Source organism: Saimiri boliviensis, chromosome 10 (assembly GCF_048565385.1).
Source record: "Saimiri boliviensis isolate mSaiBol1 chromosome 10, mSaiBol1.pri, whole genome shotgun sequence".
NCBI lineage: Eukaryota > Metazoa > Chordata > Mammalia > Primates > Cebidae > Saimiri > Saimiri boliviensis.
Window position 1 is genome coordinate 84,053,277 of NC_133458.1, and position 19,590 is coordinate 84,072,866.

The 19,590-nt window shown below is 32.9% G+C and overlaps 1 protein-coding gene across 3 annotated transcripts in view; it reads right to left on the reverse strand.

Annotated features, from left to right (window-relative positions):
* Window positions 1–3,036: 3,036 nt before the first annotated feature.
* SNX13 (sorting nexin 13) overlaps window positions 3,037–19,590 on the reverse strand; it is a 131,978-nt gene continuing 115,424 nt past the window's right edge. For all 3 annotated transcript variants that reach the window (XM_010349340.3, XM_003938679.4, XM_074379570.1), the window contains 8 exons: window positions 19,364–19,471; window positions 18,003–18,113; window positions 12,890–13,051; window positions 11,100–11,171; window positions 8,615–8,760; window positions 8,300–8,368; window positions 6,455–6,567; window positions 3,037–3,905 (listed from right to left, as the gene is read on the reverse strand). In XM_010349340.3, coding sequence (XP_010347642.1) covers window positions 3,658–3,905; window positions 6,455–6,567; window positions 8,300–8,368; window positions 8,615–8,760; window positions 11,100–11,171; window positions 12,890–13,051; window positions 18,003–18,113; window positions 19,364–19,471 — 1,029 coding nt within the window. In that variant the 3' untranslated portion in view covers window positions 3,037–3,657. The remainder of the gene's footprint in view (window positions 3,906–6,454; window positions 6,568–8,299; window positions 8,369–8,614; window positions 8,761–11,099; window positions 11,172–12,889; window positions 13,052–18,002; window positions 18,114–19,363; window positions 19,472–19,590) is intronic.

Below are 19,590 nucleotides of genomic sequence, written 5' to 3' on the forward strand. Positions count from 1 at the left end.
GCTCCAAGAAGGATACAAATATTATGACCAATCTACTGTCTTTTAGAATTGAAAAAATCTAAAATATTAGCCAAAATAGGAATTTAAAATGAGATCAAATAAAATTAATGGATTATTAATCATAAATCTTTCCATCTGTGGGAAAAATACTTCATAATTTTATATGATGAGGAAGTATGAAATGTCTTTAACATTGTGGTCCTAAATTATTTGCCATAAAAGAAAAAATTAAATTCAGTCCGTTTAAGTCAGTAAGCACCCAAGCACTCATCTGTCACTCTGGAACCTGAATTGGTTGATCTCTAAAACAAAACGAAATACAAACAGATACTGAAATCCAGACTACTGAGCAAGCATCTTAAATGTAACAAAAATACATTACTACTAAATAAACTCAACAAAAATGTTTGTTAATACTTTATTAGTATTTTCTAATGGACAGAACACAAACCAAATAAATTTTTAATCTTTTTAGTTGAATAAAAATAACTGACATTCTGATTTTTTTCTTCTTTGTCAAAGAAGGAAAGTACTGATAGAACAGTTAGGCACACAGTTGACACTGTACAATGATATGCACACATTATCTTTCAACAATTATAATCCTAAAATGTGCTCTTTATATTTTTTTCCCTTGTAATACAGGAGCCATGCTCCTATAAGCAAAATTTACTACTAACAAAATAATTTTCCAAGGAGTGACAAAAGACTTTTAAAACAAGTCCTTAAATAAAAGGATGCAGCAACAACGGAATGTAAAGTTGTTGAATTAATAAGACAGTTTAAGCTACATCTCAAAAAATTAAAAATTCATTTATCTTACAATTACTCAAATACACATGCATTAAATGAAAATATTGCACAAAATTAAAATTTTATATTGTGAAATTTATATTATTCTTAATTTTTATAAAAATTGGTACACTTTCTGGTAGCACTTAACTGTTTGATTTTTTTCCAAACACCAGCAGCACAAACTTAAAATGAACAAACTGAAATATTCAAGAAAGTTTTTAATGTTTTGTTTTTTAAAAAAAATTAAGGCTAACCAAGTGCATCCATTGGTCAATGGCACAATTGATTTCAGCAACTATTTGGAATATCCTAATTATAGGAAATGCCCATCTAAGTGATATATTTAAATAATACAATCAATTTTTAAGGTGAATAAACTATTATGGTTTCTAAATAGTTCACGTTACCTGAAAAATTAGAAAACACAAAGAATGATTAATTTGGAAAGTTCTTGCCTAAAGGCACCACTGACTTAAAAAACATTCAAAATTAAATACCAGAAGACATACAGCCTCTTCATGTATATATTCATATATGCAATAAATGCATTAACTGTAATAACTTTATTAAACATAGTACACTGTACTTGACTTATGGTTAAATACTTTACACACAGCTTGACCAAGTCATTCAAAAAGTATCTCTAATTTTAGCATGACCACAGCTCTTTCGGATGTAAACACAGATGTGCATAGAGAAGATGCACCACCATTTACAAAGACTATCATTTGACATTTTCCTCTTCTGAAATCTAAACTCTTTTAAACAGAAATTACTTTAAAAATCCATTTACTCAAATAGTTTTTGGTATGATTGCAGTTATCTTGCAGGGCTCTATCTTGAAAATTTGCAATACTACATTACCTTTCTTTCCCTGGTTGATGGCCAGTGCTCCTCACATTATAGAGAAATGCTTTTCACAGGTACGCGCCAGGCTCTTACTTGAGTTATTCTGTATACTCTCAGATTTATTCATGTCAAAAATATATTTGAAAAGAGCAGGGGCATATATGAAAATCACTGCACTTATGGCCATGCTGCTGCCTCCTACAGACACGTTTCACACAACTTCACTTTTAAAGCCTGGGGCTCAGAAAGAGGCCAAGGCAGGGAGACACCCTGAGAAGAAGAAATATTATTTCTTCCACCAGAGCCACTAAGGATCTTTTCTCACTTGCAAGTTGCAATGAAAGGGATTTCATTTTATGTAATTCTGAAGACATGCAAGATATGCTGAATATATGCATACTGTAAGTATGCACAACAGCATTATTAATAAATATAATTATTATAAAGCTTTAAAGGAAGGCTTTATTCTGTTAATAGGCCGCACTTTGTAAGTAGGATCTAAGTGAAAACAAGACAGTAATATCTTGTTCCAATCTTAAAGCTCCCAAATAACTGGGATACCAATACTCTGTCCCTTTATCTTAAGCACCCAGACTTTCCTTTAATACCAGGATCTTGGCTCAGTGGTCTGACAAGTAGCTTCACTATTTTAAGGTTTTAGTGTTAAATATTTTTAAAACAAAAAAAGCTGACACACCCAAATCCTTAGTCAATGAAAGTATTTAAAACTATGCAGAAATCTTGCATAGAAGGGATATGAAGACTTCTAAGATGGACAAAATGGTGAGAAAACTATAGGAAATACAGAAGCTCCAAAACTAGAGAAAGTATTTTGTTTTATTGGTATAAAATTAATTTATGGATTTAAAGGTATACACTGAGGGGTTATGTCTACTAGCTTTATTTTGTAGAATTTTACATTATGTGAAATATAAATAAAAGCATATTTTTAAAAATATCATAGTTTTTTCATCATTTATTTTCATATATGTACACTGTCATAGAATTAGGAATTTGTATGTTTACTATGACTAATAAGCTCATTAATCATTTAATTTGCTATTTCTGCAGTTACCTAAGGCATGTCTAGATCACACAATTAAAAATTATCATATGGTAACTTTCCAGACTACTATTTAAGTTTCTGTATTTTTAGACGGACAAAATGTATTTGGCAGTTCTTCCAATAAATTACATCTTCTTCTGTATAATCAGTAATCTGTTAAAGATAAAACTAATAATTTTGAAATTTAAATGAGAGCCACCACATGCTTCTTTTTGCACAACAATGTCAAAAGAAAAAATTGAGTACCATAAGAGCACAACACAGCCCTTAAGGCACACATAAGAATAAAAATTGTTGTATATCAATGAATAACAAATCCAATCAAATTCTGGGTTTGATTGGTTTTATTTTATACTGAGCTTCATTTTATATCACAAAACTATAATTCAGGTATAAGGTTATTTCACACTTTAAGGACATTCTGTCTCTTTCCCCAGACCTGAAAGAGATGTTCCAAGGATTATTCACCTGGCTAATCCATGATACATCAAAATGCTGACACAGACCTACAAAATTATGCAAAACAAATTCCTCCAACTCGTATATTAGACAGTCTCCAACTGTTAAACAAATTGGCCAATTTATCTGTGAACCATTGTTTTGTGCTTTCCTCAGCTTTCATATATACACTCTGGCACTTTGTCATTGCTGGAGAATGCTGATTAGTTTGAAATGGAAGAAACCAACACCATTCTTGCTTGAGATGGGGGCAGTATCCTCTCAACGTTGCAAAATATGCACCAAATCATTTGAGACATGGAAATCTCTCTTGGTAGTGGATTATAGATGAAAATGAGAAGAACCACAGACTTATGGATGTATTAATAATCTATTTTGAGACACTAAAAGACTGGTGCAGACACAACAGTATATGAGTTAAGCCCCAGAAGATCTGTCCATACCATTAGTCCTGGACAAAATGAACACCAGCTTCATAGAGTGGAGTGTCACCTTTTCTGTAAAGAAGGCGCTTGAGTAGTTTGAAGTTTCTGTTTATATTTCTGCATCTGCTTTGACCGTGAATGCAGTTTGTTGAAAAGGTCACGGAATTTATACTGTGGAAATAAGGTTTCTAAAAAGCCTTCCAAGAAGACATAAACCATTCTCCTATTTAATTGGTTGTGCTGAAACATTTCAAAAACACGAAGAATACCTTTCCGTGTTGTCTCAGCCCCAATAATGTGCTTCAGTTCATCTAAATGAAGAGGGGGAAAATACGCATAACTCATTATTCAAAGAAAACACAAGGTCTGAATTCTTAAATGCTCCTAAATTAAGGTACACAGCAGAGTAACTGATCAATGGTAGGTAACCAGTTAATGCACTTCAGCTATGTATTATAGCTGAAACTTAATATGCATCTTTGCATGCATGCATCTATCTACCCACTTATGCAAAAGCTACTGGGAGACAATACAGCCCAGGTATAAAAAGTTTAAAAAAAAAAAAGTCTCCAAGATGCCAAACTACAATTACAAACCTGTCCCTTAATACCCATGTGATACTTAACCACCACCCTATGTTTCCTCATATGAAAAGGAGAATTTATAGTAACAAACATCCTTATAACTATAAGGATTTATAAGTCTTTAATGAGATCATGTGGCAAGTGATCTGTAAACTTTGTAACATTATAAAAATATTATTATGCCTAATGAATAGTGAAAGATGCTATAAGACAACAAACTAATCCATGATGGTGAATAACGTTTCATTGGAACACAGGACAAAAAAACACAAAAAAACGAACCTAATCCATGACCTACAAAAACCCTTGGCATAGTAACCAAGGCATTCAAATACTAAAAGTGTACGAATATTTACAGTGGGAAGACTTCCAGATATGACAACAAACAAAAGTTCCCTTTAACGAAGTGACAGGTAAAGTAGACTTTCTACTTGGGCAGGATTTTGAAAGATGCAATGAGATGACGTATTAGTCTTGGTGAAAAGAACATGAATGAGTAAATAAGCAGTAACTAAAATAACAAGCCATGTTCAAGACATGGGGACAGTACAAGTTTGGCTGAATTTTATTGAGGACTCCTATAAAAAAAAGTGGAGAAAACAGAAAGGTGATGGTGCTGTGACTGACTGTAAGGTTGAGCAAAGTTGGCATTTATTCATAAATAACAGCAAGTTACTACAGATATTTAAGTATGAGACCAACATGTATGATTATTCTTAACTGTTCATAATCAAGACCCTGATAATATAAATATTATTTTGCTGCTTTGAAAAGAAACATGCAACTTCCAAAAAGTCTTTATCTAACTAGGGGCACAATATAATTTAAAGCAAAAATTTTGAGAATTTACTAAAAAACAGGCAAGTACTACATATATATAAATTCGTAAACTTTTATGTGTATCCTCACTTCCTTCAGATCTTTACACCACTGTTATCTTCTGAGTGAGGCCTGCCCTGGCCACCCCATCTAAAACTGCAACTCATCCAACACTGCCTATTCCCTTTCCCTGCACTATTTTTCTCTTTAGTACTTACCACATATCTAACATACTATGTTGCATTTATTTGTTTTGTGTCTTTTTGAGTCCCTCTATTAGAAAGTAAGCTCCAAGAAGGCAAACATAAGCCTATAGAACACTGTCTGGCACATAACTTTCAATAAATATTTAGTGAATAAAGATTTCTTCCAGCTGAACAACTGAGTCAGTCTATATGGCACAATCAGGTTTACCATAATAGTATATTAAATAATATCCTAAGCTATTGCTTATTTTTCTAAAATGTTATTTCTATAATTTGCTTTTTTACTAGCAAATGAAACAATATATAGGTAGGAATTAAAATCATGCGGCAAATTTCTAATTTGTCAAAAGAGAGAGCTGATTGTTAAAATTTAGGAAGAAATTAGGAGTTCTGAATTATAAAACAAAAATATAGGAAAAAAATAGGTACTGTGTAATTAAATAACTTACAAATCTGTTTATTTACTACATCCAGAATTAAAATACAGAGAAAAGACACGTAGGCATTTTCAAAGATATTCATTAACAAGGGGCAAAACAACCATCACCACCTCCCAGTCACATTAAATTGCTTTTCACATTATATACCTTCTCTTAATGAAAGAAGAAAAATGAGAAAAAGTAAATCTAAGGTAGTGTGACAGGTGTAACCTAATGAAGTAACTAAAATCAGACCAACAAAATGCTACTATTCATACTTTGTTTGGGATTATGTTTTAATTAATAAAGATTAATAATGGACCAATTCATTGTTTCTGTGTAAATGGAGTCTTTGAAATAATTTGTTTGTTCTCCTAAGGGGAACACATATTCTTCCTGAAAAAATCAAATTTGATATTATTTTATTAGCCCTTTCACCTGTCATGTATTTTATTAATTTAACAACTTGACTCCCAAAATGCTTTCAGGCAGCGAAGTGAAGCGGATAAAAGCATAAGCTTTCAAATCACTTAAAGCTGAGTCAGAATACCAACTGTTGCTTAGTAGCTATAAACCTTGGATAGGTTATTTAACCTCTCTGAATTTGTTTCCTCACATATAAAGTGCCGTTGTTAACAGTCCTTAGCTTTATAGTAGTGTTATGAGGACTGGTTTAGAATGTATGAGAAATGCCTAGCACAGTGCCTGGGATATATTAAGCCATCAAAAGATAGTTGTTATAATTCAAAGGCAGTTACACTGGCATGAAAAATGCTAAAAATTCAGAAGAATGACAAATTAAAGAGATTTTTAACTATACATGCCCACTCACCTGGCATAATTGCAAGTAATTTCGTTTTTCCTGCTACTCTTGTTCTCATTCGAATACTTTTATCTCTGCATGGAACAGTCTCTGCTAAAATGCCATTTGGCCAAAATGCATCTCTATTTGAGAAGATTAAATATATTTTGTAAACATTTTCATTTTCTAATGATACAAGTTGATAAATTATTTCAAATTTCTACAGAAAATACAAATGTGAACAGAAAAGAAAGGTTTCTGAAATTTTATTAATATATAGGTATAATGAAATTCAACAAAGATGAACTAAGTGTGGGGTTCAATTTCAGGGGTTAAAAAAACACAAGAAAAAATAACAGATAAATTCTGCACCAAGGCAGTTCATTAACACTAACAAAGACAGCAAAACGGAATACATAGATGGCTATATCACAGCCATTTAAACACAAAGTGGGCATCTGCTGATTGAATATCTCATCCAAATGCAACCCTACAATATCTCGAATTTCAGTGCCTTAGAGTTTAACAGCTATCTCCTTCAGTTATGCCATCCCACTCATCTTATAATTAAGCCTACATAAAACTAAATTAAATTCCAGGCCCACACCTTACAGATAGATTGACTAAAATGATCCTTTCACACATAAAACAGTCCACCCGTCTTAACTTTCAGTGTGCTTTACTCATGTTCCCTAATTCTTGGTCTGAAGGCAGGAACTGAGCACAAAAACTAAGCTTTCATCTGGGAATTTGGTGTGAGGGTGAGACTTCACAGAGCAGCTGTTCTTAACTTTGCACATTAGAAACACCTGAGAGCTTTACAGAAAGATTCTGTAAAGAATCAGACCTTTCGCTGGATTAATTAAGTCCGACTCTGGGTATGGGATGCAGGAATTAGTAATTTTTAAAGCTCTACAGGTGAATAGCCAAAGCTGAGAGTCACTGCTCCAGAGGAACATCATTTACCTATCCTGACATAAAATGAACATGCCAGGGCAGGTAGTCCATGTTTTGGAAACAGCAGAGTACAGCAGGAAGAAACTTAGCTTCAGATTGGAGAAACCAGATTCCCCACTTAGTAACCTGAGAGCCTATTCAATGCCTCTAATCTTCAATTTCCTTTTAACAAAAATACTTACCTTGTAAAATGGCATAAAATCGGAAAGCACACATAAAGTACTGGGCACACTGCCAAAAACTTAACTACTGTTCAATACTGATAGTTCCCTTCTTGCTTCCTTTCCGTCCTTTCAAAGTATGTGATGCCATGAATTTTTATGCATTGCTTATCTTCACTTTTAGAAGGAGTTTCTCTACTAGCTATACTTTCTTGAAGGGACTGCATCTTATCTCAGTAATCGGCTGAGTGCTAGGCACAGAGGAGTGGCTCAGTATTTTTTGTAGAAAGAACATATGAAGTAGAGTATCTACTTAATTTGGGTTCCTTGCACAGGTTCCAATTTAATAAAAAATTACAGCTAGAAAGACATAGTTAAAAGACTTCAGTTAAAATGAAGCTTAGCAAATACAACTGAGAAAAAAGTAACCGCAAAACTACATATTTGATTATATAACCATGTCATTTTTAGGTAAATATTTCAATTACCTTATAGCCATGGTACTGCAATAAAATAATAGGCTATCATTTGAAAGATGTTTCCTCTATACTTTTCCAATTCCGATTTTAAAGAAACAAAGACCAATAGGTTCATGAGACAAATGTTTATTATAATTCTTTTAAGTCTTTTTGCTTGTCAATGACAAACAAACCAACTTTATGTCCAGGAAGGAAACAAAAAGCAATGAAAGTTAATTAGTGATAACAATGCTAAACTCTGTACTACCTGAAAGAAGTGACTGTGTCTTAAGATATACCTGAAACGTTTCACTGAGTCGGCTACTTGTTCAGGTGAAGTCATCCAATCAACATGGTCAACTATTTTTCTGAAAGTAAAGAAGTGTAAATGAGTAAGGCTAAAATTTTAGAAGGTGAAAAAAATAAACATGACTTTCATGGAGCAAGCAACTTAATCTGGATGTAAATTATACCTAAGAGCAACAGACTGCTTTAATGAACTTCTTAAAAGGCCCAGAGAAAAAAATTCTCCTACAAAGGTTGAGCAAGCTACTTCCAGAAGTAGAAGTTTAAAGGCTAAGATCAGATTAAAAGTGAGGAGGAAAGAGTGGTACCTATTAATAGTATCACCATATGTAGCTCTAATAAGCTGTTGAAGTAGGTTTTTGATATTCCTTCGCAACCACTGATTTCTTTCTTTTAAGTCGAATACTTCATCCATGAGAAGCAGCATTACCCTAAGTGGAATATTGTCATCCACCTGACAAGACATGGGAAGAAATAAGAACAAATTTGAGTTAGCTATCTACTATGAACGGTTACTTATGTTTCATTTACAGATGACTGGTATTATTTCACAAGTCACAGAACAAGTTAAATCCTAGCGTTTATAATTTGACACAATTCTAATTTAGAAAAAATATTTCTAGTAGTCATTCTGACAGAATACAGAACTTCACAGTCCCACAATGATGAATAAATTTTAAGGCTATAGTTTTAACATTTTCAAGGCAAAGTAGATTCATGATTGTCCTAGGAAAAGATGATTTGATTCTTACTTTTGGTAGAGGTTGTATGAGTTTGACAAGACAAATGTCAGACCCTCTGTCTATTTTCTGATGCATCTTTTTCATAAGAATAAGACATTCTCAACATCTCCATATATTTAATAGAAGAAAACATGATCTTTAAAGAATAATGTGTTTTGCTTAGTTAGTAAATTGTATGTATTTACGTACTTTCAGGAAAAAGATGCTGAAGTTCAATCCAGTATTAAACTAAATTAACAATACAAAAGGCATATTTTACTAAATTACTAGAATTTTCTTTTAGCTTTTAACAAAAATGAGCACACTTTTGTTATGTGAGTATACAATCAGTAAGGTAAAAAGTAAAGGAAAGCAATCGGAATTATTTGATGTGAAAAAATATGTATAAAGTAAAAAGTAGGTACAGATTTAGTACAACATACAACTGCTGGTAATTTTATAATTCCTTCATCACCGATAAACTGTTTGCAATTATTTCCTTGTCAATGCTGTAATTTAAATACTAGCAAGAAAGCATGAGTCACACATTTTTCACTGTCATGTTGCAAACATTGCCTTAGTGCACCTTCCATTCCACAAATTGAAATCACATAGCTCAATCAAAACCAGTGGGGAGAGGGAGACAGAATAAATACTTCTCTATTCTCTGATCAAGTGTATTCCTACGAGTATGGTGCCATAAGAAAATCTAATAAACAGCTAAACTGTAAAAACCACATACCAAAAGGTATAATGTTATGGATATTACACCATCAATAAACACAATAAAATATCTTAAAATAATCTTGAAAAAGCAAATAAATACATTATTTTTGTTTAAGATAGCTGATTATAAACAAATTCAATCAGAAACTCAAAGGAGATAATTATAACCTTAAAATAAATCTGCCTAATAAAACAAAATACACAGTCCAAAACCAGATCCAAACATGTACAATAATCTCGTTTGTGATAAGGGAGAAAAAGTAAAGTACTGAAAAGATGACCTTTTCAGTAAATGGTGCTTGGATCAACTCGACCCATACCTCAATCCATATACAAACATCAATCCCAGATAAACTGCAGACCTAAATGTTGTTATAGTAAAACAAAAAAGATTTTTAAAGAAAGTTCTAGGACAGCTCTGTGACCCAGAAATAGGCACAGATTGCATACATAGCACAAGAAAGCAACCTAGAGAGTAGATGACAATGCATTACATGTATCTGACAAAGAACTCACATTCAGATTACATAAAGCACTCCTACTAATCAAAAGGACTAAGATAGCCATGCCAACAAAAAAATAACAAAAGGTCTTGACAGACACATAAGACAGGACATTCAAATGGCCAATAAACATATGAAAAGGTGTTCAACATATCAAAAGTTATCATAGAAATGCAAATTCACATGAAATACAATGAGAATGGCTAAAATTAAAAAGACAAAATACTGAGTATTGGCAGGATGTAGAACACTGAACTCTCATGTACTGCTGGTGGCACTGTAAGTGGTAAAATTTGAAAAAGTACTTGGCAGTATCTACTAAAACTGAACTTATATATATCCTCTGATATAGCAGTTTCATTCCTAAGTATAGATCCAACAGAAACATGTACAGATGAATGTTGATAGAAGTAGTATTCATTATACAACAAATAGATTATACTATATTTATAAAATGGAATAATATAAAGCCACAAGAATGAAAAAACTACAATCACACAAAACAGTGTTGAGCAAAGAAAGCTAGACTGCACAGAATATGTACCTTACAGTTTCATATATAAAAAGTATAAAAGCAGAGTAGAAGTTAGGATAGTGACAGTCCTTGGTGGAAGAGAAGGTCCTAACAGTAGCAGAGGATGAGGAGCTTTTCTGGAGTAGTAGTCATGCTGTTTTTTGATTACTGTTAATTACATGGGCATGTTTAGTTTGTAAGAATTCATCGAGCTTAACACTTATGTGAACAATAATGATATATATACATATTACACTTCATTAAAAAGTTAAAAAGATATGTCAAGTATGACTTAAAGTAAATACTACCAAGAATAAAATTAACTCACATTATCGTCAAGCTGAGCTGCAACTCGGCGATGTTCAGGGTCTGAATCAGTCTTCGGAATTAAAGGAGGCACCTAAAAACAAAAATCAAACCCACAATGTAAACACATTAAAGCAGACAGTGAAACACAACACAATAGTAAATCTAAATGAGTATCAGCATTTGACCTTTAATACAATATATAAGCAGAATTTAACAATCTAAAATTGGAAACCAAATATACGGTGATTATTTCATTACCAAAAAGTTTTTGTCCTTTACAAAAGAAATGACTTTTGAGTTGTAAGGAAAAATTATTTCGTCAAACTCCCATATTTTTTAGAAGAATTCAAAGCTAAGAAAGGTTAAATGACTTGAAAGCCAAAAGTCATGCATCGCATAAGGACGTTTTGTTCAACAATACCACAGTGGTCCCGTAAGATTATAATACTGTATTTTTACTGTATTTTTCCTGTGTAGATATATTTAGATACACAAATGTGTACCAATGTGTCAAAATGCCTACAGTATTCAGTACAGTAGCATGCTGTACAGGTTAGTAGCCTAGGAGCAATATGTGATAAAAGTAGGTCTGTGGAACTTACACATACACCTAGTTTTGTGTAAATTCATTCTATGATGTTCCCACGATGATGAAATCACCCAATGACACAGATCTCAGAATGTATCCCTGTTGTTATGCAATGCACGACTGTAGTTAGTAGTACTGCCAGAGAACAGAGCTCCAATCTTCTTTTTACTATAGCTTTTGATAGTATGTTAATATGTTTACAAAATTAACAAAATGTTTGAATGGAAAGAAGGACAGAAAGATCACTATTAGCTGAAAACCATTTGTTGGCACAGGAAGGATCGTCAAGACCATCTCAAGTTACTGGTGACAACACAGAAGCCTAGAAAAGTGTTTTTTGTATGAAGTCACGAGTAATGAGCAGCCGAAGTAGGACTAAACAATCCCGATTTCAGTGGTAGTATTCTTCCTCCCAAATAGAAACAAAAGTGGGGCATCAGAGAAAGTGTGAAAGTTAACAGAAAAGTATGATTTACACAATTTTAGAAGTGGCCTCTTACATTAAAGAAAACCTGTGTTTATATACATTTCCCTTACATTCAAGTGTGATCTATCAAATACAAAGTTCTAATAGCTATATGTTTTATAGCCCTGACTACAACTTCAAAAAACTACGTCAAAATGATTTTTAAAATATTAATTAGGAATTCAACAAACTACACAGTATAGTACCTTTATCTGTTAATGAAATTTAAAAAAAACTCCCTGGGAAATTCTTCTATAACACATAGAGGTCTATACCCAGTAATGCATGACCACAGAAATGGATCATAATGATGAACTTTTCTTCTCTTTGATCTGATAATCATTCTATCATGTAAAACAGGAGAAATAAAACTTTATGCTTCCTGAGTGAATACTAGTATAACTCATTTGCACAATAGCATTTGTTTGCTACTAAATTTAGTAGTACTTTATGATAAAAATGGCATAATGAAATAAAACAAGACAAAGAATGTTAACTTTACTAATTTTAAGTTTTTATTTTAAATGAATTTTAAAATCCTACCATAGCAGAGACTAACAAGTAACTAGATTTTATATCCATTTCTGGTAAGAATTTTTCTCTTCAGTTTTTTATTCTTTATGAGACTACATGTCTAGCAAAGTTTGGAAAAGAAATAAGGTTAGAGGAATAAGGTAAATCCAGCCAAAATTCAATACATGTTAGTTGGCTTAAAAATAGTTTGCTTTAGACATTACTGAAAATGTCTTCTTACCTTAAAAAATGATTGCTTTATGTCTTGACCTAATCTTTCTGACATTTTGCCCATGTTGTCTGACATTTTCGTCATTCCCTCTGCCAAGCTATCAGGAAGAGATTTAACTGCATTTGAAACATTCCTCATAGAATTTCGAAGAGGATTTACAAAAGTATCCATCTAAAGGGAAAAAAGATATTATACCATGACTTTATTGTACCAAAGTTGTTATCCAAATGATAAGCCTTGGAAAATATACAGTGCAACACTGAAAAAATGCAATAATATTCTAGTCTATATTATGTCACTACATTTTAAAAGTACAGAAATGTTGTCTTCACTGTGTCTTAAAAACGTATCTTCGGCTGGGCACAGTGGTTCATGCCTATAATCTCAGCACTCTGGCAGGCTGTAACAGGAGGATCACTTGAACCTAGGAGTTTGAAACCAGCCTGGGCAACAAAGTGAGACCTCATCTCTACAAAAAATAAAATAAAATAAAATAAAAAGCCAAGCATGGTGGTACACACCTGCGGTCCCAGCTACTGGGGAAGCTGAGGCAAGAGGATGGCTTGATCCCAGGAGTTCAAGACTGCAGTGAACCGTGATCACATCACTGCACTCCATATACTCCAGCCTGGGCAAAAGTGAGACCCTTGTCACAAAAAACAAAAGTAATTTCACATATACATATATGATTTAAAAATTTCTATTCTTAGAAAATCAGCATAAGCTTTGGCTGCCTTCTTATTAAAGAAATTTTGAATGAAAAAGTTTTCCATTCAAAATTGTATAAGAAAAAAAAGTTTTCCAAAACAGAAACTGATGCAACTAGAATCAGCCACTATATACTTCTGCCAAAGCTCAAGGCAACAACTGGGAATTTTGAGTTCATACTGAACAGAAAACAATCAGGTAAAATAAACAGAAAAATGAAATAACTAGTATTTAAGATTTATTCTTAAAAAACAATTTTAGAATACATTATAAGTGCAATTAAAATCTACAGAGAAAATTTGAAGTTCCTGACAAAGAAGGAAAACAGACACTGCAAATCAGACATGTAAATCATATTTTAGTAAGGTGGAATACAAAAACTGTAAAAAGAAATACAACTAGAGACATAAGAAGAAATACAAATCTTCAGTGACAGAAGGAAAAAATTGACATATGGCTATAAAATATAAAATGATATCAATTTATAAAAAAGAGACATGTAAAGAAACCACAGTAACTGCACATGGGATTGAGAGATTTTTAACAGAAACAAAGAAATCAAAGAAAAGACACAAAACCAAAGTCATACAAAACTAAAGGATTATCTTCCAAAAAATGTTAATCATCACAAAAGCTATCAGGGACAAGAAATTATGTTCCATGCAAAAAGAAAAAATTGAATAACAGTAACAAAACTGAACCTCACTCCTTAGTAATCACAACAATGTTAAAAGATGAGAAGACTAAACTCCTTTACACTAATAATATTTTCATAGCTTCCATCAAGAAAAACTAGAAGAGGTAAGATGAGTATTAATAAAAAGTGAATTTCAAGGTAACTGTACAAAGGCTGAGAGTTTTGGTTGGTTACTCCCTGGCTTACGCTCAGCCAATAGTATCACAGATATGCTTGATGGAATATCCAACCCTAAGAGGGGCACTGGTAGAGTACAATTCAGAGTAAAACCAAAGGACAGAAATTAGCTTGAATAAGGATTTGAAAAACACAACTACTGGTGGAGAGAAACAAAAAGATAAAAAGATGAAGTTAATTCTCATGTGTGGTTAATTCTTGTGTGTGTTCATGCATACAACGCACATGTGCATGCATGCAGGCACATGTGTAATTCTAATTCCATATTCTGTAGTTTTGGGTCAACCAGAACAATTTGTTCAAATTAATCAGGATATAATTTGCAACACTGTGGCCTTTTCTTTTAAATGGTAATTAACATATAAATTAGCTAAGTAATGAGATCATAGCATAGAATTCTAAAGAGAGATAAGCATCAAGCACAATACAACATTTAAAATGTGCAGCTTGAGGAAACATTGCCACCTCTCTAATAAGTCACAGAAGAAATAGCATTTCAGAAGCATAAAAGGCATAAACTTCAATTTAACCCCCAACTGAGTTACAATCATGTGATATCCTCAAAAATATTTTAGAAATTTATACAGCAGAAACCTGAGTTTAGCTATTATGAATTGGTTAAATGAATACCATCTCACATGGTTACCTAGGCATAAGGCTATACTACCATTGATACTCGAAGAGAAACTAAAGCTATATAATGAATTTCCTAATAATTAAAAATAGTTGTCTGTGCAGCATCCCAAAAGTACAGAAGCATTTTTTTTTTTTTCCTAAAGGCAAAGCATTTGTATTAGGAGGGAATTGGGGTAAGAATAATGAAAAACCTCTATAGGTGACTCTGCTGCTTAACCATGAAAGAAGAATTTCGTAAGCATAAAAGCAGAGTCCATTATTGTATGAAAACATTTCCAAAAACAAGATTTGTTTTAAAGTAGATTTTAGAAAAAAAGAAAAAATTTCAGATGATCACGTACAGGAGTAGATTACAGATTGCCAGCAAAAGCGTACACTTAGCTGTCCATACACAGATGCTGTGTATTCAATTACTATCCCAGCTGAGTTATTTGTATTGTTAACAACATAAACACAATGATATTTTAACTTAAATTTACATCTCTAATTTTAGCTTAAAATGCCTTCACCATGATACAAAACTGGATAGAAAGATACTGTGTGCACAGAGGAAAGCTATTTGTCAGTCACTCTCTAGAAATGTTCCACAGATTTTTCCAAAGCTGGGACTCATTGTGTGACCAAATTGACGTGTTATGAAGTATTATTTCTTAAGTTCTGAACAGCCACTGATAAAATGTTTGGAGATGATCTTATTCAATAGCTATTAAATTACCAGTGAACTAAAACTAAGGAGAAAAATATTAAACTATCATTTAGCCAAAAAGAAAATATAGCTGGAAATCTCAAATCTTTGATATGTATAAAAATTATTCTGAAACTCTAAAGACGCCAATATGACCTTGGTTATCACCGATGTGGTTTATGAAAAACGTATGTTACTGTGGAATTCCAGAAATGAATCAGAAGGATAGGTATACTCCATTACTAATTTTAAAAATAAGTGGTATATAACTATTTGGACATACACATGTGCTATTGTTGCTTGGTTAAAAAAATGTATACTTTAATATTTCTTTTATCTCCAAAAGTTGTTATCAATTTATTAGTTTATCTTAAAATGGATACAACCTTTAGAGGAGAAGAGACACATAAACATAAAAAACACAGAAGACTAAAATGCATCTCCAGTGACAATAAAACTACTTAAACTTAGAATTTAACTCCATCACTTCAATCATGAAATACACAGATAAGCACCATAGATTTTTCCCCTCCATTATAAGGGCCACACCCTGGAACTTGTTATTAAAATAAAACACTAACTTAGAAATGTTATTAGGTTGGTGCAATAGTAACTGTGGTTTTTGCCATTATTATTTTTTTAATGTCCCAAAACTGCAATTACTTTTGCCAACCTATATAATCAAAAATCCTAAAGTAATCACATGAAAGGTTTTTTTTTGACAGTCTTGCTCTGTCACCCAGGCTGGAGTTCAGTGGCAATGACCATGGCTCACTGCAGCCTTGGCCTCCCAAGCTCAAGCAATCCTCACACCTCAGCCTCTTGAGTATCTGAGACTACCATTCCCAGCTAATATTTTTTATTTTTTGTAGAGGGAGGGTCTCACTATGTTACCAAGGTTAGTCCCGAACTCCTAGGCCCAAGCAATCTACCCAACTCAGCCTTCCAAAGTGTTAGGATTACAGGCATGACACCATACTTGGCCTGAACTTCCTGTAAGTATTAATTCTTAGTTCTTTTGTATTAATTCCTTAACTTTTTTTTTTTTAAAGTTCGTCTTTTTAGGGGGACGAAGAATAGTGAGAAAGTCCTTGTTCTTTTTACACTGTCATTTTGAAATACTTTCAAACTTATAAAAAGTGATAAAATACAAAGAGTGGTATAAATACCAGCTTCCCCCACTGCTCCTCCTACTTGTATTGCTGGTATTACTAAGAGCAAACGTTTATTGAGAGGTTTATTAATTTTCCAGGCACTGTAATATAAAGAATATTGCATGAGTCACACAGTACTCTAATGACATTTAAATCTTCACTTCTTGGCCAGGCATGGTGGTTCACACCTGTAATCCTAGCACTTTGGGACGCTGAGGTAGCAGATCACCAGGTCAAGAGATCAAGACCATCCTGGCCAGCAAACTCCATCTCTACTAAAAAGTACAAAAATTAGCTGGGCATGGTGGTGCGTCTGCAGTCCCAGCTACTCAGGAAGCTGAGGCAGGAGAATTGCTTCAACCCAGGAAGCAGAGAGTGCAGCGAGCCGAGTTCACATAACTGCACTCCAGCCTGGTGACAGAGCGAGACTCCGTCTAAAAAACAAAACAAAACAAAACTTCATTTCTTGAGTAAGCTGAAATACCAAAGGTTCAGTAACATGCTCAAAGTCACAGCTAGTAAATAGCAGAGCAGGAATTTGAACCAAAAGACTGCCTGATTTCAAAGCTTGTGCTCTTACCCCCTAAGCTATCCTACCTAATTTAAACACTTATTTACTGTCTTACCTTACCATTTTATTCCAAGTATGGGTCTTAAATCCTATTTTAAATTATTTAAAATATTTCATATATAAAGATTTTTCTCAAGAGGCATACTTTCAGAACATATCCTATTTAATATTTTTATCATTATTCCAAATAAACAACATTTTCTCTCAGCATGAAACATTTCCCTCTACAGATAATGAAAAGCTTGTGACTTGTCTCAGGCAAACTTTTCTTAATGTACCATTTCAAATTGTTTTTTTCTTCCTTTCACGCGTCTGCTGAATTATAAACAACATGTGAACACAGAAGTTTATATGTTTATGTTCCTATCAATAGTGATAAACATGCTGAGGAGAACTTAACAAAATTTCTAGTTTTAAAACACACATACTAAAGTTATTTTCTTTTAGGAAAACAGACCTAAAAAGAAACCCAATTTAATTTTCTGCTTACTTACCTTGCGAGCAAAATCCCCTTTTCCTTTACTGTAGGCTTTGTTCTCAAGGAAATCATACACATAGTGCGCTAAAGCTGGGGATGCCTTCATCATTTCAGGAGCTAATAGTAGCTAACAGGAAAAAAAAAGATTATCTTAAACTAACAGGATGCTAGAGATTAACTACTGTTTATAATTTTAGCTCATGAAAAATGTATAGTTAAAAATATTGATTTATATTTTTAAAAATCCAATTACACAGTTAAGACAAAGTCACCAATAATTTTACGACAATTAACAGTCTGGTGTATATTATCTTTACCTCATCTATTTTGACTTTCAGTGTATCTAAGGTGAAAGTTGTCCAAATATATTTACTATTCTATTTTCAGATATTATAGCTTATACTAAGAAGATCCAGGTTAGAAAACTGTTGTTATTTGCATAACAATTCTGGAGTTAACATTAAATAAGCTGGGCAAGGTGGCTCATGCCTCTAACCCTAGGACTTTAGGAGGTTGAGGTGGGATAATTGCTCGAGCCAGGAATACAAGACCAGCCTGGGCAACAAAGCAAGACCCCATCTCTATAAAAAATTTAAAAAATTAGCCAGGCACAGTGGCATGCATCTGTAGTCCTAGCTTCTCAGGAGGCTGAAGCAGGAGGATCCCTTGAAGGCAGTTCAAAGCTGCAGTGAGCTATGACTGCACCACTGTACTCCAGCATGGGTGACAGAGCAAGACTCTGTTTCAAGACAAACAAAATAGTATGAAATAAAATACAAAAAATAATCCAAACAAAAATAATATGAAATAAAGTACATAAAATAATCCAAACAAAAACATTCAAGTGTTATATGAAAGTCCTTAACAAACTACTGCTTTCACAACTGCTAATATAGCAAACAACATTCTAGCTTAGTTCCTTCAGTGGAACAAGTTTTGACATATTATTAGCTAAGAAGTATGTAATACCATGACATTTAAAAGATACCTTTATGATAAAAGATTTTTTTCTTAAGAATCTTGTAGATAACTGATGCAGATATTAATGGAATTATAAAATAAGCACTTTAAAAAAATCAAACATTTGACCTAGGTCATAAAAGTGATGTCCAACTTAGCTTTAAGCCAGGAGAAGAGAGGCATTTGCATTTATCTAAACACAAACAGGCAAAATCCCTAACACTAAGTGTCTAGAAAACTTCTAAGTTAATCATTAAACACAGAAATAATGTTTATAAATTACTAAGCAGATCGCATGTCACATTTGACATGCTGCACAAAAGTGGTTGCTATCCTGCAATCACAGTAAAAACATTCTGCTATACCTGTGTGCTATATTAAATGAAAATATGTGGATAATAGTAAGCATGAACTTACCTGCAAATATGCATTTAGATCCTTTTTTCTCTTTTCTAAAAAATCTCTATCCATATTATTAAAAGTCTTTTTTCCAGGAAGCTTCAATATGCTTGACAGACTTTCAAACTGTAAGACAAAATACATTTAGTAGCACGTTTTATAGAGACAAAAGAATTTCCAAACTGAAGATTTCTCTACAAATTAAAAACATCTTCAAAAGATAATTTTGCAATATAGTAAGCAAA